Genomic DNA, 24836 nt, shown 5'->3' on the forward strand with positions numbered 1-24836 from the left:
GGATGGATGGATAAACGGAATACAATGATTTGCAAATCCTTTTCAACCCATATTCAGTTGAATATGCTACAAAGACGAGATATTTGATGTTCAAACTCATAAACTTTTTTTTTTTTTTTGCAAATAATAATTAACTTAGAATTTCATGGCTGCAAAACGGGCCAAAGTAGTTGGGAAAGGGCATGTTCACCACCGTGTTACATGGCCTTTCCTTTTAACAACACTCGGTAAACGTTTGGGAACTGAGGAGACACATTTTTGAAGCTTCTCAGGTGGAATTCTTTCCCATTCTTGCTTGATGTACAGCTTAAGTTGTTCAACAGTCCGGGGGTCTCCGTTGTGCTATTTTAGGCTTCATAATGCGCCACACATTTTCAATGGGAGACAGGTCTGGACTACGGGCAGGCCAGTCTAGTACCCGCACTCTTTTACTATGAAGCCACGTTGATGTAACACGTGGCTTGGCATTGTCTTGCTGAAATAAGCAGGGGCGTCCATGGTAACGTTGCTTGGATGGCAACATATGTTGCTCCAAAACCTGTATGTACCTTTCAGCATTAATGGCGCCTTCACAGATGTGTAAGTTACCCATGTCTTGGGCACTAATACACCCCCATACCATCACACATGCTGGCTTTTGATCTTTGCGCCTATAACAATCCGGATAATTATTTTCTTTTTGGTCCGGAGGACACGACGTCCACAGTTTCCAAAAACAATTTGAAATGTGGACTCGTCAGACCACAGAACACTTTTCCACCGTAACACCGCATTCACCGCTAATTCTCATTATTGCCAACCCTCCCGGGAGAGTACCAGATTTCAGCGCCCGGCCCAAAAATTGTCACATCCACTTCACATCCGCTTTTCATCCAGTCTAACGTGTGCTGGCCCAGTCACATAATATGTGCCGCTTCTGCACGCACACTAAAGTGAATGCAACAGCGATACAATTTACACTGAGGGTTGCCGTATAAACAACTTTAAGTTTTGTTTGAAATATACGCCACACTGTGAACCCACACCAAACAAGAATGACAATCACATTTCGGGAGAACATCCGCACCGTAACACAAGCGGGGGTGTATATTGTAGCGTCCCGGAAGAGTTAGTGCTGCAAAGGGTTCTGGGTATTTGTTCTGTTGTGTTTATGTTGTGTTACGGTGCGGCTGTTCTCCCAAAATGTGTTTGTCATTCTTGTTTGGTGTGGATTCACAGTGTGGCGTATATTTCAAACATTGTTAAAGTTGTTTATACGGGCACCCTCAGTGTGACCTGTATCGCTGTTGAACAAGTATGATTTGCATTCCCGTGTGTGTTCATACAGAAGCCGCACATATCTTGTGACTGGGCGGGCACGTTGTTAGAATGGATGAAAAACGGACGTGACGACAGCTCGTAGAGGACGTTAAAGGCAGTGTCTTAAAGGCACGCCCCCAAGACTGTGGTCCGGGTGGATTACGAGATATAATGACTGATGAACACCTTCGTTGGATAATGAAGGTTGCCTCAGCTCAAAGCCTGAGCCCCGACATTAATGAACTAGCATCCAAGAAAAGATGGCAGGTATCTAGCTTGGGCACATCAGATTAGATCAGTGTGTTGCAAACTGAGCAGTTTAAAGTCCTGAATGTTTGGTTTATTCATTGTTATTTTATTTTCTAATTTATTAGCCTGTGGAAAAAGTTAATGTTGATATTTACCTCAGAAGGCTGCAAATAGAAAAGAGGCATTCAATTTTTATTTAAATTGTATTTGATATGCCATTGATATTTTTGAATTATTATTATTATTATTATTTGAAACTGGATTTTGTATGTCACTATAAAGTTATATAAGCCTTGCTTGTTCAATATTCAATGCAAAACTTGTTCGGATCCCTATTAAAAGGTTCATTTGTTCAACCTTGGCCCGCGGCTTTGTTCAGTTTTAATTTTTGGCCCACTCTGTATTTGAGTTTGACACCCCTGTGTTAAACAGTTGAAAATGTAAGAATCATTTTTATGTTTGGGTGTTTTTATCAATTTATTCGACGGAACAATTACAATTGTCCATTATAGGGAAGTCATGGTATGAACATTTATTTTCACGGTTATTATTAATGAGGTCATTTTAAATCAATCAATCAATCAATGTTTACTTATATAGCCCTAAATCACTAGTGTCTCAAAGGACTGCACAAGCCACAACAACATCCTCGGTTTAGATCCCACATCAGGGCAAGGAAAAACTCAACCCAATGGGACAATGAGAAACCTTGGAGGGAACCGCAGATGTCCATAGTGGATCTAACATAATAGTGTGAGAGTCCAGTCCAGTGGATCTAACATAATAGTGTGAAAGTCCAGTCCATAGTGGATCTAACATAATAGTGTGAGAGTCCAGTCCAGTGGATCTAACATAATAGTGTGAAAGTCCAGTCCATAGTGGATCTAACATAATAGTGTGAGAGTCCAGTCCAGTGGATCTAACATAATAATGTGAGAGTCCAGTCCATAGTGGATCTAATATAAGAGTGTGAGAGTCCAGTCCATAGTGGATCTAACATAATAGTGAGAGTCCAGTCCATAGTGGATCTAACATAATAGTGTGAGAGTCCAGTCCATAGTGGATCTAACATAATAGTGAGAGTCCAGTCCATAGTGGATCTAACATAATAGTGAGAGTCCAGTCCATAGTGGATCTAACATAATAGTGAGAGTCCAGTCCATAGTGGATCTAACATAATAGTGAGAGTCCAGTCCATAGTGGATCTAACATAATAGTGTGAGAGTCCAGTCCATAGTGGATCTAACAAAATAGTGAGAGTCCAGTCCATAGTGGATCCAACATAATAGTGTGAGAGTCCAGTCCATAGTGGATCTAACATAATAGTGAGAGCCCAGTCCATAGTGGATCTAACATAATAGTGTGAGAGTCCAGTCCATAGTGGATCTAACAAAATAGTGAGAGTCCAGTCCATAGTGGATCTAACAAAATAGTGAGAGTCCAGTCCATAGTGGATCCAACATAATAGTGTGAGAGTCCAGTCCATAGTGGATCTAACATAATAGTGAGAGCCCAGTCCATAGTGGATCTAACATAATAGTGTGAGAGTCCAGTCCATAGTGGATCTAACATAATAGTGTGAGAGTCCAGTCCATAGTGGATTTAACAAAATAGTGAGAGTCCAGTCCATAGTGGATCTAACATAATAGTGAGAGAGTCCAGTCCATAGTGGATCTAACATAATAGTGTGAGAGTCCAGTCCATAGTGGATCTAACATAATAGTGTGAGAGTCCAGTCCATAGTGGATCTAACATAATAGTGTGAGAGTCCAGTCCATAGTGGATCTAACATAATAGTGTGAGAGTCCAGTCCATAGTGGATTTAACAAAATAGTGAGAGTCCAGTCCATAGTGGATCTAACATAATAGTGAGAGAGTCCAGTCCATAGTGGATCTAACATAATAGTGTGAGAGTCCAGTCCATAGTGGATCTAATATAAGAGTGTGAGAGTCCAGTCCATAGTGGATCTAACATAATAGTGAGAGTCCAGTCCATAGTGGATCTAACATAATAGTGTGAGAGTCCAGTCCAGTGGATCTAACATAAGAGTGTGAGAGTCCAGTCCATAGTGGATCTAACATAATAGTGTGAGAGTCCAGTCCATAGTGGATCTAACATAATAATGAGAGTCCCGTCCATAGTGGATCTAACATAATAGTGAGAGTCCAGTCCATAGTGGATCTAACATAATAGTGAGAGTCCAGTCCATAGTGGATCTAACATAATAGTGAGAGTCCAGTCCATAGTGGATCTAACATAATAGTGAGAGTCCAGTCCATAGTGGATCTAACATAATAGTGTGAGAGTCCAGTCCATAGTGGATCTAACAAAATAGTGAGAGTCCAGTCCATAGTGGATCCAACATAATAGTGTGAGAGTCCAGTCCATAGTGGATCTAACATAATAGTGAGAGCCCAGTCCATAGTGGATCTAACATAATAGTGTGAGAGTCCAGTCCATAGTGGATCTAACATAATAGTGTGAGAGTCCAGTCCATAGTGGATCTAACATAATAGTGTGAGAGTCCAGTCCATAGTGGATCTAACATAATAGTGTGAGAGTCCAGTCCATAGTGGATCTAACATAATAGTGTGAGAGTCCAGTCCATAGTGGATCTAACATAATAGTGAGAGTCCAGTCCATAGTGGGGCCAGCAGGAGATCATGTGCTCAAAATGTTCAAAAACTACTTATACAAAAATCCTTTAACCAAGTTTTATTTTTAAAGATGCTGCAGTGCTTCAGTATTCAGGAAGTAAGCAGTTGCCTAAAATGCATTAATTAATGAAGTTTTTTTTGGTAATTAAAAATATAAACCGTATTACTAACCATCTGGAAGTTTTACCGCAGTTTATCATTACCGTTTATCGTTACATCCCTAGTCCTTTAACAAGTAAAGAGTCAAGGGCGATCCCGGCATGTTCTTGCCGTCAATGATGGTAATTTTTTTAGGGCATTACAGCAAGTCACGAGGGCGGTCGCGGCAAATGCCGCGGTTAAATTCGAGCCCTTTTAAAGGGGAACATTATCACCAGACCTATGTAAGCGTCAATATATACCTTGATGTTGCAGAAAAGAGACCATATATTTTTTTAACCGATTTCCGAACTCTAAATGGGTGAATTTTGGCGAATTAAACGCCTTTCTATTATTCGCTCTCGGAGCGATGACGTCGCAATCCCCCATTTTTTCAAACACATTACAAACACTGAATCAAATCAGCTCTGTTATTTTCCGTTTTTTCGACTGTTTTCCGTACCTTGGAGACATCATGCCTCGTCGGTGTGTTGTCGGAGGGTGTAACAACACGAACAGGGACGGATTCATGTTGCACCAGTGGCCCAAAGATGCGAAAGTGGCAAGAAATTGGACGAAATTTATTCAAAATACGAGGGTGTGGGGAAAGCCGACGAAAATGGTCAGTCGTTTGTTCCGCACACTTTACCGACGAAAGCTATGCTACAACAGAGATGGCAAGAATGTGAATATCGACCCTAGCTTCCCTGGCCTGCTGACATCAACTCCAAAACTGGACAGATCAGCTTTCAGGAAAAGAGAGCGGATGAGGGTATGTCTACAGAATATATTAATTGATGAAAACTTTATTCATTACTTGCGGTTTTATGTAAATTATTATACATAAACTGTCTTTACCAATAATTTAAAACATTACAACACTTAAAAACAAACACATACCAATCGTTGGTTGGAAGGCGATCGCCAAATTCGTCCTCGCTTTCTCCCGTGTCGCTGGCTGTCATGTCATTTTCGTCGGTTTCGCTTGCATACGGTTCAAACCGATATGGCTCAATAGCTTCAGTTTCTTCTTCAATTTCGCTTAAGCCGCTGAAATCCGAGTCTGAATCCGAGCTAATGTCGCTATACCTTGCTGTTCTATCCGCCATGTTTGTTTGTACTTGCATCACTATGTGACGTCACAGGAAAATGGACGGGTGTATATAACGATGGTTAAAATCAGGCACTTTGAAGCTTTTTTTAGGGATATTGCGTGATGGGTAAAATTTTGAAAAAAACTTCGAAAAATAAAGTAAGCCACTGGGAACTGATTTTTAATGGTTTTAACCCTTCTGAAATTGTGATAATGTTCCCCTTTAAGATCAGGGCTAAACAGTACGGACAGACCAATCAGAGGCAAGATGGGGCGGGTCATGGAACCAGGAAGGGAAATCACAACAGACATCCCAAATGACGACAAGAGAGTCGGAGATGAGGAAAGGGAATATTCAAGCGGGCGATTTATATATTAAAAAAACTAGTGGAAGATAGCAGAGGGATTCTCTTCTTTAGATTTTTCGTTTAGCGATGTAGACCACGTCCAGGAAACCCACAATGCGTCTACTTGGCAACATTTGTACAAATGTATGCGTCTGGATAAAACAATGGTCCCAATGCAGCCCTAACTCTTTCGGGATACATTATACACCCCCGCTACCAAACCCCGCCGACCTCAACCGACGCACAGAGAGAGAGAGAGGGGGGGGAGCAGGGTTGGGGTGGGGGCGGGGTGTGGTGGTAGCAGGGGTGTATAATGTAGCCCAGAAGAGTCAGGGCTGCATGGGATTCTGGGTGTTTGTTCTGTTGTGTTTATGTTGTGTTAAGGTGCAGATGTTCTCCCGAAATGTGTTTGTCATTCATGTTTGGTTTTGGTTCAAAGTGTGGCGCATTATTAGTAAGTGTTAAAGTTGTTTTATATGGTCACCGTCAGTGTAACCTGTGTGGCTGTTGACCAAGTATGCCTTGCTGTCAAGCACGTGTGCAAGCAGAAGATGTATATTGTATAACAAGTGTTGGACTGGCACACTGTTAACACAGGTTGTAGCGGGCGCTAAATGCTGTACCATCATGGCACGCTCTTATTATAGCTGTAAGGGTGGAAATCGGTGAATATTAATCCCGGGAGTTTTCTGCGAGAGTCACTGAAATCCGGAAGTCTCACGGGAAAATTGGGGGGTTCAGCAAGTAAGCAGCTGAGCCACATCAGAGTGATCAAAGAGCCGCATGCGGCTCCGGAGCCGCGGGTTGCCGACCCCTGGTATAGACCCTAACGACCGCGTTATATCAAACTTTGAGTAGAGCACATTTCTTATATTTTTTTATATATTTTATTTATACAGTCCTGCACTTTAGTTCCTCGCTGTTGTTTCCATACACCCGAATAGGGAAGGGACGAGGGTTGAAAAGAAAAGAGGTGAGAACGATTTCCCTTGTGGATCAATAATGTTTGTCTAAGTCTAAGTGGCTTTTTTCCCACCAAAATATATACATTTATCAACAGTTTTAACTAATGCATTTTTTATTCATATTAATTATGTGTCTATTGCGACATTAATTGTTATTGTTTTATCCACCCAGCCCTACTGATTAGTGCCTTTCAATACCAATCGCAATACCGTCTCCAAACACAGTGTGGAACTGCTCCCCTAAGATAATAATCACCTCCATTTCTGCAAATAAACTACATTTCTTAACCTCTTAAGGCCCAAGCTGTTTGTTTACATGCTTGTTTTTATTTCTCTTTGCTATTTGGGCTTATTGGACCCTAATTAGAATAAAAACTAAGAATCATCTTTTGATATGATGTACTTAGTCCATAAGTACTAGAGATGCGCGGTTTGCGGACACAACCGCGGAGTCCGCGGATTATCCGCGGTTCGGGCAGTTGAAATAAAAAAAAATTAGATTTTATCCGCGGGTCGGGTGGGCGGTTGAAATAATAAAAAAAAAGATTTTAAATAGATTCAGGCGGGTGGCAGTTAAACCAATTCGGAAATATATATACATAGTTAAATGTTGTTACCCACATACGAAAAACGAGCAGGCACCTGCAGCATATGCCACAACAGAAGAAGAAGAAAAAAAGAGATGGACACTTTTACGGAGCGGAGAAGGGACGCCTCGCCGGGGTCCGGGACCAAGGCCCCTTCCCCCGAGAGGGCCCCACCGGGAGCCGTAGCTGAGGTGATCCGCGAGAAGGGCCCGACGCACGTCCAGGGTCACCACCGCGCCCACCGCACCGACACCCTGCCTCGTCCGCCTTCGCCGCGGCCGGCGTCACGCGCAGCAGGTAAGCAGCTTACCTGCCCGCCACCCCCGTGGCCGGGGGCTCGTAACAGGGGTCACTCCGCGCGCTCCGCCCGCGCAGCTTACCTGCCCGCCACCCCCGTTGCCGGGGGCGCGTAACAGGGGTCACTCCGCGCGCAGTGCGCTCACGAAAGGGGTGGGGCAAGCAGAACTGGCGCTGCGGGATGAACCGAACGCCGGGTTAAGGCGCCCGATGCCGACGCTCATCAGTCCCCAGAAAAGGTGTTGGTTGATATAGACAACAGGACGGTGGCCATGGAAGTCGGAACCCGCTAAGGCAGTGGTTCTCAAACTTTTTTTGTCATCCCCCACTTTGGACAAGGGGGAGTTTTCAAGCCCCACCTGCCCCCATCGCCCCAACAGAGCGCTAATGCCAAGCTTTAACATTTTCAAATTTATTGAACATCAAGTTGTATACATTCAAACTCAATAACATAAAATAACATTAAGTTCAATAATAAATAAAATAACTGTGCAGCTGTGGTATAACTTGCATCAAGTTCAATAATAAATAAAATAACTTCCATCAAGTTCAAAAATAAATAAAACAAAAGTGTTATAACTTGCATCAAGTTCAATAATAAATCAAAAAAAGTGTTATAACTTGCATCACGTTCAATAATAAATAAAAAAAACTGTTATAACTTGCATCAAGTTCAATAATAAATCAAAAAAAGTGTTATAACTCGCATCACGTTCAATAATAAATCAAAAAAAGTGTTATAACTTGCATCAAGTTCAATAATAAATCAAATAAAAGTGTTATAACTTGCATCAAGTTCAATAATAAATCAAAAAAAGTGTTATAACTTGCATCAAGTTCCATAATAAATCAAAAAAGTGTTATAACTTGCATCAAGTTCGATAATAAATCAAAAAGTGTTATAACTTGCATCATGTTCAATAATAAATCAAAAAAAGTGTTATAACTTGCATCAAGTTCAATAATAAATCAAATAACTTGCATCAAGTTCAATAATAAATCAAAAAAAGTGTTATAACTTGCATCAAGTTCAATAATAAATAAAACAAAAGTGTTATAACTTGCATCAAGTTCAATAATAAATCAAATAACTTGCATCAAGTTCAATAATAAATCAAAAAAAGTGTTATAGCTTGCATCAAGTTCAATAATAAATAAAACAAAAGTGTTATAACTTGCATCAAGTTCAATAATAAAAAAAAAGTGTTATAACTTGCATCAAGTTCAATAATAAATAAAACAAAAGTGTTATAACTTGCATCAAGTTCAATAATAAATCAAATAACTTGCATCAAGTTCAATAATAAATCAAAAAAAGTGTTATAACTTGCATCAAGTTCAATAATAAATAAAACAAAAGTGTTATAACTTGCATCAAGTTCAATAATAAAAAAAAAAGTGTTATAACTTGCATCAAGTTCAATAATAAATAAAACAAAAGTGTTATAACTTGCATCAAGTTCAATAATAAATCAAAAAAAAAGTGTTATAACTTGCATCAAGTTCAATAATAAATCAAATAACTTGCATCAAGTTCAATAATAAATACAATAAAAGTGCCACTTTGCAATCTTTGCAAAAAAAAAAAGGAGGGGCTATGCATTTGGCAAGACAGGGCAAGTGACAGCACTTTCCCCCAGGAGAGCCACCTTGCTTCACTGTGAAACAGCACAGCTGTATGATCAGCTCCCATTTCCTCACACAGTGCAGAGAACAGTCGCGCTTTCAGTGGTCGTGTTTTGATCAAATTTACCGCGCTCACAACATGTTAAAACCTCATTGAGTTCGGGGCTGAGCTGCCTTGACGCGAGTGCTTCCCGGTGAATGACACAGTGTGTGCCCGTCACATTTTTGTTTCTCTGCAGGCGCTGGCTCTGGCTCGACGACCTTTGAGGTGCGAGTCACAAATGTATATATTTGTGTAATTGTGATCCACACATTAGCCTGCTACCCATCCGCGCGAAAGTTTGTTCCGCTTAGCCCCGCCCCCATTAGTTACTGTTGCTATGTCTGTCAAACTTTCGCTCGTACCGAGAAATATAAAGCCAACAGTAAAAATAAGTACCGGTAATTTCCATTTATTTATATAGCGGATTTCACAGACATAATCACAAAGTGATTTACAGTGTGTATAGAAAATGAAAGCATAGTAAAAAAAATAATCTAAGAATATAATAATTTAAAAAAAAAAATTTAAAGTGAAATTTCCTCCCGTTCCTCGCGCCCCACCTGTCATGTCTCTATTCCCCACCAGTGGGGCGCGCTCCACACTTTGAGAAACGCGCTTGGAGGTGCGCTCAGCGCGGCTCCCAGATGATTGCTGCATTGGATCAGTCTCCTTTCTTTAACAGGCAAAAGCTTTATAACCTCACTAATGCCTTGCATCGTCTATATTAGATATATAACAACGGGCGGGTGCGGTGTTGATTAAATGTTAATTCGGGTGGATGCGGATGGTTGACGACTTTTGTGATGCGGTTGCGGATGAAATAATTGCCTATTCGCGCATCTCTAATAAGTACACAAACGTGTACTTCATGTTTAGTGACATGCTAATTCTTATTTTTACACTTTTTTTTTCCAAATTCCATTGTATGTTATACTCTTCTGACACCACCAGGTGGCAGTATAAGTGTCCACATAAGCGGCCATAAGACCCCAATTCAGTAGTGTACACAATTTTGGAAATAAGAGCTAAGAGGTGCTGTCCACGCATGTGGCCACTAAGACTTTAAATATTTTTAACATCATTATCAAGTATATTATCACTGGAGGATGAGGATAAACATGTTACACACCGAGAGGACGCTAGGAGCAGGCATGCTAATAGCAATGCTAACCACAAAGTTAGCGTGAAACAAGAGAATAAATAATTGCTTGGTAAAGTTAAAGAAGTTTAGCAGATATTAACAACAATTAATAAGTATATTAATAAGAGTTTTAGAGAGGATAATAGAACCACTGTTGGTGTGTCAATATTGTCACAGTCAGTAAATTGGTGGTGCGTCGATATCAAGGGTAGTATCAGTATGTGACCGATACCAGTAGTTACATCGATACTTTTATTTGATCCAAATACATTTTTTTGCCGTTTTTTTGTTAATGTGTGTTAGTAATTTCCAAGACACAGGAGGACTTTGAGACAAAAACTAAATTATATTGTAGCGTCCCGGAAGAGTTAGTGCTGCAAGGGGTTCTGGGTATTTGTTCTGTTGTGTGTATGTTGTGTTACGGTGCGGATGTTCTCCCGAAATGTGTTTGTCATTCTTGTTTGGTGTGGGTTCACACTGTGGCGCATATTTGTAACAGTGTTAAAGTTGTTCATACGGCCACCCTCAGTGTGACCTGTATGGCTATTGACCAATTATGTCTTGCATTCACTTGTGTGTGTGAAAAGCCGCAGGTATTATGTGATTGGGCCGGCACGCAAAGGAAGGTGTTTTAAAAAATTATACATTTTTGCTTTTTGATACCGATAATTTTGAAACCGATACCAATAATTTCCGATATTACATTTTAAAGCATCCCTAATTTGAAGTATTGTGCTGATATTGTTAAACTGTCAATAGCACTCACAATAAACATGTACAGTTAATACATGTGATGGGTATCAGTATCGGCCGATATCACCGGTAGATAATCGGTATGGGAATCGGCAGTTTCAGAGCCCCCCGACTCATCCACTTGTGTTTGTGCTCCTAACAGATCCGAGGTAACAGAAGAGGAGACGGACGTGAATCGTAAATCGACCGCGTTCACCAGCGTCCCTCCGCTCCTCGCCACCTCCTCTTCCACGCTGGGCTTCACGCCGCAGCCTTCCACCCAGGCCACCATCTCCTCCACCACCGGCGCCCCGACTCCGCCCCAGCAGATGTCCGCGGCACCCCCGGCTCTCGGCCGAGTTCCCACGGCATCGGCCAAGACGACCCGGCCCGCCGACGTCACCGCCTGGCAGCGGGAAACCAGCGCGGGCGCCACCACGCCGCAAGGTCCACACTCCGCTGCCACGCACACCCGCACCAACCCTACGGAGCGCACAGAGGCTCCGCCCACCACACGCGTGCCCACAGACAGGGTGACCACAGAGGAGGTGGAAGCGTCATCTCCCACTCATGTTCAGCCCACCAAGGCAGCTCCACCAAGTGAGTAATAACCAAATCCTTTTCAATTTGAGCACATTCTTATCATGCAGTGGCTTTATTTTTGTTATATGATTAGGGTCATTATAACGTGGTTTGCAATCATGTGACCTCGGACACTTCTGGGTTTCAGGCGATGGTCTAAGTCCCATCAGGCCAGCGCTCGAATTTTAGCGCCCTCGTCATTTGCCGTAATGCCCAAAAAATTGACCAACATTTGCGGCAAGAACATGCCAAGACCGCCCTTGACTTTTTACTTGTTACCGGACAAGGGATATAATAGTAAACAGTATAATGATAATTTGCGATCATTCCCGACGGTTAATAATACCGTTTAATTGTTTAATGATCTTCTTCCGCTTATCCGAGGTCGGGTCGCGGGGGCAGCAGCCTAAGCAGGGAAGCCCAGACTTTCCTCTCCCCAGCCACTTCGTCCAGCTCTTCCTGTGGGACCCCGAGGCGTTCCCAGGCCAGCCGGGAGACATAGTCTTCCCAACGTGTCCTGGGTCTTCCCCGCGGCCTCCTACCGGCCGGACGTGCCCTAAACACCTCCCTAGGGAGGCGTTCGGGTGGCATCCTGACCAGATGCCCGAACCACCTCATCTGGCTCCTCTCGATGTGGAGGAGCAGCGGCTTTACTTTGAGCTCCCCCCGGATGACAGAGCTTCTCACCCTATCTCTAAGGGAGAGCCCCGCCACCCGGCGGAGGAAACTCATTTCGGCCGCTTGTACCCGTGATCTTGTCCTTTCGGTCATAACCCAAAGTTCATGACCATAGGTGAGGATGGGAACGTAGATCGACCGGTAAATTGAGAGCTTTGCCTTCCGGCTCAGCTCCTTCTTCACCACAACGGATCGATACAGCGTCCGCATTACTGAAGACGCCGCACCGATCCGCCTGTCGATCTCACGATCCACTCTTCCCTCACTCGTGAACAAGACTCCAAGGTACTTGAACTCCTCCACTTGGGGCAAGATCTCCTCCCCAACCTCGGAGATGGCACTCCACCCTTTTACGGGTGAGAACCATGGACTCGGACTTGGAGGTGCTGATTCTCATCCCAGTCGCTTCACACTCGACTGCGAACCGATCCAGCGAGAGCTGAAGATCCTGGCCAGATGAAGCCATCAGGACCACATCATCTGCAAAAAGCAGAGACCTAATCCTGCAGCCACCAAACCGGATCCCCTCAACGCCTTGACTGCGCCTAGAAATTCTGTACATAAAAGTTATGAACAGAATCGGTGACAAAGGGCAGCCTTGGCGGAGTCCAACTCTCACTGGAAACATGTCCGACTTACTGCCGGCAATGCGGACCACGCTCTGGCACTGATCATACAGGGAGCGGACTGCCACAATCAGACAGTCCGATACCCCATACTCTCTGAGCACTCCCCACAGGATTTCCCGAGGGACACGGTCGAATGCCTTCTCCAAGTCCACCAAACACATGTAGACTGGTTGGGCAAACTCCCATGCACCCTCAAGGACCCTGCCGAGAGTATAGAGCTGGTCCACAGTTCCACGACCAGGACGAAAACCACACTGTTCCTCCTGAATCCGAGGTTCGACTATCCGGCGTAGCCTCCTCTCCAGTACACCTGAATAGACCTTACCGGGAAGGCTGAGGAGTGTGATCCCACGATAGTTAGAACACACCCTCCGGTTCCCCTTCTTAAAGAGAGGAACCACCACCCCGGTCTGCCAATCCAGAGGTACCGCCACCGGAAAAACTTCATTTATTAATGCATTTTCAGCGACACAAAGTCAGGCGCATGCGCACTAGCGTCGTTTGGCTTGATAATCATGGCGGACTAACTACACCGACTTTGCTGCGGAGATTTCCCCTCGGAGTAAACGGAGCCAAGCGCTTGGTTTAACGTCATTTTCCCTCGCTTCCCGTCGTGCGTTTAAGAGCGCACTGCTGTGTTTAGATGGAGACAGGTGTGGACAATATTGGAGACACTTGTCCCCACAAGGAGAAAACTATTTGATGTGTTGCAGGAGGCGATGTGTCGTGAACGTTGTTACAACTTGTTTATAAAGTCTTTACTTTGTTTACTGGGATAATCACTCCTCCACTGTATCAGTGTTCAAAAAGATAGATAGATAGATAGATAGATAGATAGATAGATAGATAGATAGATAGATAGATAGATAGCACTTTATTGATTCCTTCAGGAGAGTTCCCTCAGGAAAATTAAAATTCCAGCAGCAGTGTACAGAGTTGAGATCAAATTTAAAAAGTAAAAAGTAAATAATGGGGTTATAAATGGAAACAAAATAGAAAAATATTACAATAAGAATTAAAAAAAAAAGCAACAATGAGAATAATAATATAACAGTAAAATAAGAACATAACAAGAGAAACTAGGCAGTAGTGACCATGTATTGCACTGTTATTGTTTTGCATCCCCTGTCATCCGTGTACCCACCCTCCCCCCTAGATATAATGTTTCGTCATCTCATCGAATTGAACGCAGGCTGTGAAGATTGTGTATTCGATGTGAGAGGTATCACTCCGGGGTTTTTTTTTTGTTGGCCAAACTGTTGTACTGAAACACTAGGGAGGCGTTGGAAAAGAACAAAGCTTGTTTATTAGGCTTCATCTTCATTAGCCAAACTGCTTTGTGTTTTATTTTGATATCAAAAAGTAAACACCGGGTTTTGTTTACATTAATTATGTTTTTTTTATGTCACTTCATAAATCATTCATGTGACATCATTTTGTTAATGTGTTATTGTTTAGTTGATTCCTATACGACGTATTTCTGCTCAATCTCTTAATGGATCTGTCCCGATACATCATCTACATGATGTACATGACTTAAAAAAAAATACAAATAAAAACTCTTTATCAAAATGTAAAAATAGAGATAAAGGCATCATGTAATGACAAAAAGCTGACAAGTTGATGTTATTAAAGAATAAAAAAAACCGAATATTTGTCTATAAATATATAGATAACGTTTATCTATCGTCTTTTTATTAAGGCTGCAACAACTAATCGATTAAATTTATTAAAATTGATTATTGAAATAGTTGGCGATTATTTTAGTCATCAATTCGTTGGATCTATGCTATGCGCATGCGCAGAGGTTACTTTTTTTCTTTTTTTTAAAAATAAACCTTTATTTATAAACTGCAACATTTACAAACAGCTGAGAAACAATAATCAAAATAAGTATGGTGCCAGTATGCTGTTTTTTTCCCAATAAAATACTGTAAAGGATAAAATTGTAGTTTGTCTCCCTTTATCCGATTATTAATCGATTAATCGAAGTAATAATCAACAGATTAATCGATTATCAAATTAGTTGTTAGTTGCAGCCCTACTTTTTATTAGACATTACAATTTACATGATGGTATTACGTTCACACCCCAACACTGCTTTACTTAACAAGAACACTGTTTATTATATGTATGTGTGTGTGTGTGTGTGTGTGTGTGTGTGTGTGTGTGTGTGTATATATATATATATATATATATATATATATATATATATATATATATATATATATATATATATATATATATATATATATATATATATATATCCTGCCTTGAAAGAAAATAATTTTTGCCTTGGTGCCCTAAAATATGAGCCCTCCTTTAAGGCAAATTCGTGCAGATTTTGTCTTATTTTGAAATGTTTAGAGGCAAATATATAAGCCATCATGAAACGAATATTTAATATGGGATGGAGTGGATTCATACAGTCTTAAGAAAAATATATTTAATGACAAACCAAGACGTTGCTAAGATGTAAATATTTTCTTTAAAAAGGCAAAAAAAAATGTATGCATACATGTAAAACAAATCTGTTATTAAATTAAATGTTTTGATTGTTTCTGCTTATTGTACAATGTACTGTTATTTATTTTCCGCGGATTTCTCTAATCCTTTTAGTCACTGTTTCTTTATTGAAACGATTAACAACCGTAGTGCTACAATAATGCACATTTAAAAAAATAAAATCACACACAAAAGTCCTTTTGGTGCCCTCACAAACGACCACAAATCACAAACATCCTTTACTTTAACAACCGTAGTGCTACAATAATGCACATTTTAAACAATTTAATCACACACAGAAGTCCTTTTGGTGCCCTCACAAACGACCAGAAATCACAAACATCCTTAACTACAACCGCAGTGCTACAATAACACTTATTTTCAAAAGTAAAATCCACTTACATTACCGATTTGTCCAGCGCGTACCCCGCCTACCACCCGAATGCAGCTGGGATAGGCTCCAACCGAACAAGAGGTCGTCTTTGCCTCCGCTGTGAAATAAGTCGGCTTTTGCATCTTTCTCCGGTCTCATCACAATTAAAAACGTGCTTCCTAAATCTCTTCTATACGTGCGAGCACAAAATGTCTGCCAGGAGGACACAAAATGAATGAAGCGTTCGCACACAAGAGGCGTGGTCACGTAAATCGAAAACTTGGCAAACGGAAGCATTCGTAAATGGAGAAAACAGGTACCAATAGGTAAGAAAAGTTAGTTTTGCATAATAGAGGCACCACTCTACTGTCAATAATTTAAGATGCCAGATGGACACCCTCGTGCACACATCAAGCCGCCTGTCTTCTAAACACCTTCTCATCTGACTAATATCCCACTGCTGTCCTCCCTGATCTCCAGGAGACCCTTGTGTGTCCAACCCGTGTCTGAATGGGGGGATGTGCGTGAGCTACGAGCACCGGCGGTTCAGGTGCGGCTGTCCGCAGGCCTGGACGGGGCCCACCTGCAACCAAGGTGAGTGTTCAGGAGAGAACGCACAAAAGCTAACACAAATAATAACAGAAGAAAAAGATGTTTTGACAACAACAGATTATCTCTGAATCTCAGTAAAACTAAATGGTAACAGTCGAAGGGAAAGTCTAACACAAATACAAATAGACGGAGTAGATATTGAAAGAGTAAAAGAGAACACATTTTTGGGTGTAATAATAGACAAGCGGTAGAAAATGGATGGATAATAGGTGATAAAATGAACTGGAAACCTCATGTAAAAATATACAACATAAAGTAGCAAGAAACACATCAATAATGCATAAAGCAAAACATGTTCTGGACTAGAGATTAGGGATGTCCCGATCCGATATTTGGATCGGATCGGCCGCCGATATTTGCAAAAAAATGCGTATCGGCAAGGCATGGGAAAATACAGATCCAGATCCAGTTAAAAAAAAACTCCGCTCCGTGTTTTCCAATGCACCTATTTAAATAGTACATTCCACTTTTTTGCTGCTCCCTTATTTCCGTTCCGCATTTTCCAGCACACCTTCAACACATCCACAGGTCATGCAGTTGCTTTTAGCTGCTGGCATTACACGACAGGCTCTTTTCACTCTTTCCTGTGTCTCCCTCTCACAGACCGCAAGCGCACCTTCTTACACACGTCACATACTGTCACGTCATACGTCACATACTGTCACGTCTAAGGCTGCAGCTAACGATTATTTTTCTATCGATTAATCTATAGATTATTTTTTCGATTAATCGGTTAATCTATAGATTATTTTTTTCGATTAATCTATAGATTCTTTTTCCTTTTACCGATTATTTTTTTTTATTTAAAATGAAGACGAAAAAATAAATGTAGGCCAGTTTTTTCAAAAGGCATGGCTTTTATTTACAAAAAAAAAAGTATGGCCACTGAGTCAACATTGACAACAACATGACAAAATATTCTGTAACAATGTAAACATTTAACAAAATTAAAAGTAGCTTATTTGCTTTTAATGTGCAAATATAAAAGTAAACATCCAGTGCAAATCTTAATATTCTGCAATAGTATAAGCAATTCAAAAGTAAAAGTATTGCTTATTTTGCTTTAAAATGTGCAAAAATAAAGATAAACATCCAATTAAAAAAAGTGCAAAACGGAAATATTCTGTAACAACAGTGTAAACATTTCAACAAAAGTAAAAGTATTGCTTATTTGCTAAAATGTGCAAAAATAAAGATAAACATCCAATACAAAAAAGTGCAAAACGAAATATTCTGTAACAACAGTGTAAACATTTCAACAAAAGTAAAACTTTTGCTTATTTTGCTTAATAACACAACAATGATAGTATGATTAAAGTGAAAGTTAATTGTTCGTTTGTACATGGTATACGTAATTGTTAATGTTGTAAAAGGTATTTGCACAACTAATTAACGTTAGCGTTAAAGAGGAGCGCGTCTTTGTAAACACTGAACAGGCACGCCAAACGTTCCTCTCAGAGCGAAACGGTGCTTTAGTTTATGAATTTACAACGCAGATACAAATGACACATTCATGTTTTTGTGTAATGATGACAACGTATACTCACGCGGACGATTGACTAGTTGATGGTGATGGCAAGAACACTGCCGTTGTGCTGCTATGATAGGCCATTTCCGCTCGACACAGTGTGCATACAACAACATTATTAGCAGAGGTGGGTAGAGTAGCCAGAAATTGTACTCAAGTAAGAGTACTGTTACTTTAGAGATTTATTACTCAAGTAAAAGTAAGGAGTAGTCACCCAAATATTTACTTGAGTAAAAGTAAAAAGTATGTTGTGAAAAAACTACTCAAGTACTGAGTAACATACACACACATATATATATATATATATATATATATATATATATATATATATATATATATATATATATATGTGTGTGTGTGTGTGTGTATATATATATATACACACACACACACACACACACACACATATATATATATATATACATACATTGATATATACAGTATATAATTTATATTTATTTATTTTGCCGTTTTTGTTTACATGTTAAAGGTGTTTTAATGAATATACATGCATGTTTAACATATAGATTCCTTTCTTTCATGAAGACAAGAATATAAGTTGGTGTATTACCTGATTCTGATGACTTGCATTGATTGTAATCAGGAAGTAGTGCTGGTAACGTCCACGTTTTCAAATGGAGGAGAAAAAAAGTTCCTCCTTTCTGTCTAATACCACATGAAAGTGGTTGTTATTTGGCATCTTATTTGTCCACCTTCCATATTCGTTTTTATACCCTTTACAAGAAATACATTGGCGGCAAACTCCGTAGCTTGCTAGCTTGTTTGCGCTGGCTTTCGGAGACTCTTATTTTGAAAGCGCAGGCGCGATGGAGCGGGACTTTTATTGTGAAGACAGGAACTGTGCAGTCAGTCTTTACGGTTGAAATAAAAAAAGGGTCTTTTTTCCTTCACACTTTTGATTGATTGATTGGAACTTTTATTAGTAGATTGCACAGTACAGTGCATATTCCGTACAATTGACCACTAAATGGTAACACCCGAAGTTAGCTCGGAGCCAGTCAGGTCATGTGACCCCTGGCTCTGTTTGATTGGTCCAACGTCACCAGTGACTGCATCTGATTGGTGGAACGAAGTGAAACGTCACCAGTAACGCAGGCACTATGAAGGTCTGTCTGACAGACCAAAACAAACAAAGCGTGCATTAACAGATCGATAAAAATTAGTAGCGAGTAGCGAGCTGAATATAGATAAAAGTAGCGGAGTAAAAGTTCTTCTTAGGCCGTTTATTGAAATACTCCCACACTTTTGACGACTTTTGGCGTGCTTTTTTCCCCTCGCTCGCACCGCTCGCATCGTCTGCTTTGCGCTCCGCCATGACGGTAGTGTGACGTAAATATGTGACGCGTCGACGAACAAAAACGTCCTCGACGTATTTACGTAACCGATGACGTCGACTACGTCGACGCGTCGTTTCAGCCCTAGTCACGTCATATGTCACATACTGTCACGTCATACGTCACATACTGTCACGTCATACGTCACATACGTATACGTCCTCCCCGAGCAGAGAGGTAGCAGCATGGCTAACGTTAGCTGTGATGCTAGCGCAGCCGTGTGACCAACGTTCTCTCTAAGGTGCGCGCTTGTGCAATTGCGCACTGTTTAAACGTCCTCTGCGCATAGCAATTATATGCCACGCACAAAATCAAATAAAAAAATAAGCGCATAACAATTTTCGACACACGGACACGACAGAGAAAACAGTTTTCGTCATCATTGTTCAAATATTGTGACGTCTGTCGAGACGCTTATCTCCATTCGGTGCCACACGCCCACACCATCAAAATGCCGAGGCAAAAATTTCCAGATCAACACCGTATGAAAAAATTAGTGATTTTTTTTTTAGTTGTGATTTCCTTCTCTGCATGAAAGTTTAAAAGTAGCATATATTAATGCAGTATGAAGAAGAATGTTTTAATGTAGACATGCAAGCCTTGAAAGAACATTTTGAAAATCAAGACTACATTTCCTGCAAATGGGTGCATTTCTACCCTATATTTTAACTTTAGATTTATTCTCATATCAAACTCTTTTGGCTGTCTTTTTGACACTTACATCCGGCGCCCCCCTCCACACCCTGGATTATAAATAATGTAAATAATTCAATGTGATTATCTTGTGTGATGACTGTATTATGATGATAGTATATATCAGATAGTATATATCTGTATCATGAATCAATTTAAGTGGACCCCGACTTAAACAAGTTGAAAAACTTATTGGGGTGTTACCATTTAGTGGTCAATTGTACGGAATATGTACTTCACTGTGCAACCTACTTGTAAAAGTCTCAATCAATCAATCAAAACACACAAAATCATCATACTGCTGTGATTATATGCATCAAGTGTTCATTCAAGGCTAAGGCAAAATATCGAGATATATATCGTGTATCGCAATATGGCCTTAAAATATCGCAATATTAAAAAAAGGCCATATCGCCCAGCCCTAGTTCAATGATGCCATTTCTGTTTGTCATGTATAATTTTGTCTATTTTGTGTTTATCCTTGAATAAACAGGTCAGTTTCTTGTTACCAACCATTGTGTATTATTCAAACTCCCCTAATTCAGCTGGCTAGTTGTTATCAAGAGTACTAAAACCCTTTTCAACATGATTCTGACAACTAAGTAGGCTAAATAACTTTAAACTTTAATACATGCTCGGATAGGCCATTATCGGTCAGTATCGGTATCGGTCAGTATCGGTATCGGATCGGAAGTGCAAAAACCTGGATCGGGACATCCCTACTAGAGATGTCCGATAATGGCTTTTTTGCCGATATCCGATATTGTCCAACTCTTAATTACCGATTCCGATATCAACCGATACCGATATATACAGTCTTGGAATTCAATCTATCAATCAATGTTTATTTATATAGCCCTAAATCACAAGTGTCTCAAAGGGCTGCACAAGCCACAACGACATCCTCGGTACAGAGCCCACATAAGGGCAAGGAAAAACTCACCCAGTGGGACGTCGATGTGAATGACTATGAGAAACCTTGGAGAGGACCGCATATGTGGGTAACCCCCCCCCCCCCCCCCCCCTCTAGGGAGACCGAATGCAATGGATGTCGAGTGGGTCTAACATAATATTGTGAGAGGACAGTCCATAGTGGATCCAGCATAACAGTAAGAGTCCAGTCCACATTAACACATTATTATGCCTCATTTTGTTGTGATGCCCCGCTGGATGCATTAAACAATGTAACTAGGTTTTCCAAAATAAATCAACTCACGTTATGGAAAAAAAAATGCCAACATGGCACTGCCATATTTATTATTGAAGTCACAAAGTGTATTATTTTTTTTTAACATGCCTCAAAACAGCAGCTTGGAATTTGGGGGGGCGGGGTTGAGGTGGGTATAATGTAGCGTCCTGGAAGAGTTAGTGCTGCAAAGGGTTCTGGGTATTTGTTCTGTTGTGTTTATGTTGTGTTACGGTGCGGATGTTCTCCCGAAATGTGTTTGTCATTCCTGTTTGGTGTGGGTTCACAGTGTGGCGCATATTTGTAACAGTGTTAAAGTTGTTTATACGGTCACCCTCAGTGTGACCTGTATGGCTGTTGACCAAGTATGCATGCATACTTATCGGACATCTCTATTCTGGACCAAAATCACTTCATATTCTCTACTGCAGTGGTTATCAACCTTTTTTCAGCAATGTACCCCCTGTGAATTTTTTTTTAATTCAAGTACCCCCTAATCAGAGCAAAGCATTTTTGGTTGAAAATAAAGAGATAAAGAAGTAAAATACAGCACTATGTCATCAGTTTCTGATTTATTAAATTGTATAACAGTGCAAAATATTGCTCATTTGTTGTGGTCTTTCTTGAACTGTTTGGAAAAAAAGATATAAAAATAACTAAAAACTTGTTGAAAAATAAACAAGTGATTCAATTATAAATAAAGACTTCTACACATAGAAGTAATCATCAACTTAAAGTGCCTTTTTTGGGGATTGTAATAGAGAGCCATCTGGATTCATGAACTTAATCCTAAACATTTCTCCACAAAAAAAGAAATCTTTAACATCAATATTTATGGAACATGTCCACAAAAAAATCTAGCTGTCAACACTGAATATTGCATTGTTGCATTGTTGCATTGTAATGAATGGAATAGCCTACTTGATTTGATGTTACATTCATATTTTGTTGAAGTATTATTCAATAAATATACTTTATAAAGGATTTTTGAATTGTTGCTATTTTTAGAATATTAAAAAAAAAAATATCTCACGTACCCCTTGGCATACCTTCAAGTACCCCCAGGGGTACGCGTACCCCCATTTGAGAACCACTGCTCTACTGCTCACTAGTGTTACCATATCTGAGTTATTGTGTAGAAATATGGGAAATAACTACAAAAGTACACTTCTAGGGATGTCCCGATCCAGGTTTTTGCACTTCCGATCCGATACCGATATTGTTTTTGCATTTCCGATCCGATACCGATACTGACCGATACCGATACTGGCCTATCCGAGCATGTATCAAAGTTTAAAGTTATTTAGCCTACTTAGTTGTCAGAATCATGTTGGAAAGGGTTTTAGTACTCTTGATAACAACTAGCCAGCTGAATTAGGGGAGTTTGAATAATACACAATGGTTGGTAACAAGAAACTGACCTGTTTATTCAAGGATAAACACAAAATAGACAAAATTATACATGACAAACAGAAATGGCATCATTGAACTAGGGCTGGGCGATATGGCCTTTTTTTAATATTGCGATATTTTAAGGCCATATTGCGATACATGATATATATCTCGATATTTTGCCTTAGCCTTGAATGAACACTTGATGCATATAATCACAGCAGTATGATGATTCTATGTGTTTTGATTGATTGATTGAGACTTTTATTAGTAGGTTGCACAGTGAAGTACATATTCCGTACAATTGACCACTAAATGGTAACACCCCAATAAGTTTTTCAACTTGTTTAAGTCGGGGTCCACTTAAATTGATTCATGATACAGATACATACTATCAGATATATACTATCATCATAATACAGTCATCACACAAGATAATCACATTGAATTATTTACATTATTTATAATCCAGGGTGTGGAGGGTAAGTGTCAAAAAGACAGCCAAAAGAGTTTGAAATGAGAATAAATCTAAAGTTAAAATATAGGGTAGAAATGCACCCATTTGCAGGAAATGTAGTCTTGATTTTCAAAATGTTCTTTCAAGGCTTGCATGTCTACATTAAAACATTCTTCTTCATACTGCATTAATATATGCTACTTTTAAACTTTCATGCAGAGAAGGAAATCACAACTAAAAAAATCACTAATTTTTTCATACGGTGTTGATCTGGCATTTTGATGGTGTGGACGTGTGGCACCGAATGGAGATAAGCGTCTCGACAGACGTCACAATATTTGAACAATGATGACGAAAACTGTTTTCTCTGTCGTGTCCGTGTGTCGAAAATTGTTCTGCGCTTATTTTTTTATTTGATTTTGTGCGTGGCATATAATTGCTATGCGCAGAGGACGTTTAAACAGTGCGCAATTGCACAAGCGCGCACCTTAGAGGGAACGTTGGTCACACGGCTGCGCTAGCATCACAGCTAACGTTAGCCATGCTGCTACCTCTCTGCTCGGGGAGGACGTATACGTATGTGACGTATGACGTGACAGTATGTGACGTATGACGTGACATTATGTGACGTATGACGTGACAGTATGTGACGTATGACGTGACATTATGTGACGTATGACGTGACAGTATGTGACGTATGACGTGACATTATGTGACGTATGACGTGACAGTATGTGACGTATGACGTGACAGTATGTGACGTATGACGTGACATTATGTGACGTATGACGTGACAGTATGTGACGTGTGTAAGAAGGTGCACTTGCTGTCTGTGAGAGGGAGACACAGAAAAGAGTGAGAAGAGCCTGTCGTGTAATGCCAGCAGCTAAAAGCAACTGCGTGAGAATCCACAGACCTGTGGATGTGTTGAAGGTGTGCTGGAAAATGCGGAACGGAAATTACGGAGCAGCAGAAAAGTGGAATGTATTATTTAAATCGGTGCGTTGGAAAACACGGACCGGAGTTTTTTTTTAAACTGGATCTGGATCAGCATTTTCCCATGCCTTGCCGATACGCAATTTTTGGCAAATATCGGCAGCCGATCCGATCCAAATATCGGTTCGGGACATCCCTATACACTTCATTCACTAACTGTGTTACAAAAGAGATCAATTAGAATAATACGTGACGGATAAAGACAACATACAAACTTTATTTATTGAATCACAAATATTGAAATTCAACGATTTGGTGCATTTTAAACATCTAAAATGATGCAGCAAGCAAACTATAACCTGCTAGCCAAGAATGTACAACAATTCTTCTCAACAAAAGAGGAGAAATATAACTTTAGAGGAACATTTTATTCAAAATATTTGTACGCACGTACAACACTTAAAACTAGAGATATCCGATAATATCGGACTGCCGATATTATCGGCCGATAAATGCTTTAAAATGTAATATCGGAAATTATCGGTATCTTCAAAATTATTGGTATCGATTTCAAAAAGTAAAATGTATGACTTTTTAAAACGCCGCTGTACGGAGTGGTACACGGACGTAGGGAGAAGTACAGAGCAATTGCGTCTCCCAGTCATACTTGCCAACCCTCCCCATTTTCCCGGGAGACTCCCGAATTTCAGTGTCCCTCCCGAAAATCGCCCGGGG

At 40.3% G+C, this 24836-nt stretch overlaps 1 protein-coding gene across 2 annotated transcripts in view; it reads left to right on the forward strand.

The window, feature by feature from the left end:
- Positions 1-24836, forward strand: part of heg1 (heart development protein with EGF-like domains 1) — a 76015-nt gene that overhangs the window by 19341 nt on the left and 31838 nt on the right. For both annotated transcript variants that reach the window (XM_061971734.1, XM_061971733.2), the window contains exons 3-4: positions 11339-11775; positions 16423-16536. In XM_061971734.1, coding sequence (XP_061827718.1) covers positions 11339-11775; positions 16423-16536 — 551 coding nt within the window. The remainder of the gene's footprint in view (positions 1-11338; positions 11776-16422; positions 16537-24836) is intronic.

The sequence above is a fragment of the Nerophis lumbriciformis genome, linkage group LG13 (genome assembly GCF_033978685.3).
Source record: "Nerophis lumbriciformis linkage group LG13, RoL_Nlum_v2.1, whole genome shotgun sequence".
Classification (NCBI taxonomy): Eukaryota; Metazoa; Chordata; class Actinopteri; order Syngnathiformes; family Syngnathidae; genus Nerophis; species Nerophis lumbriciformis.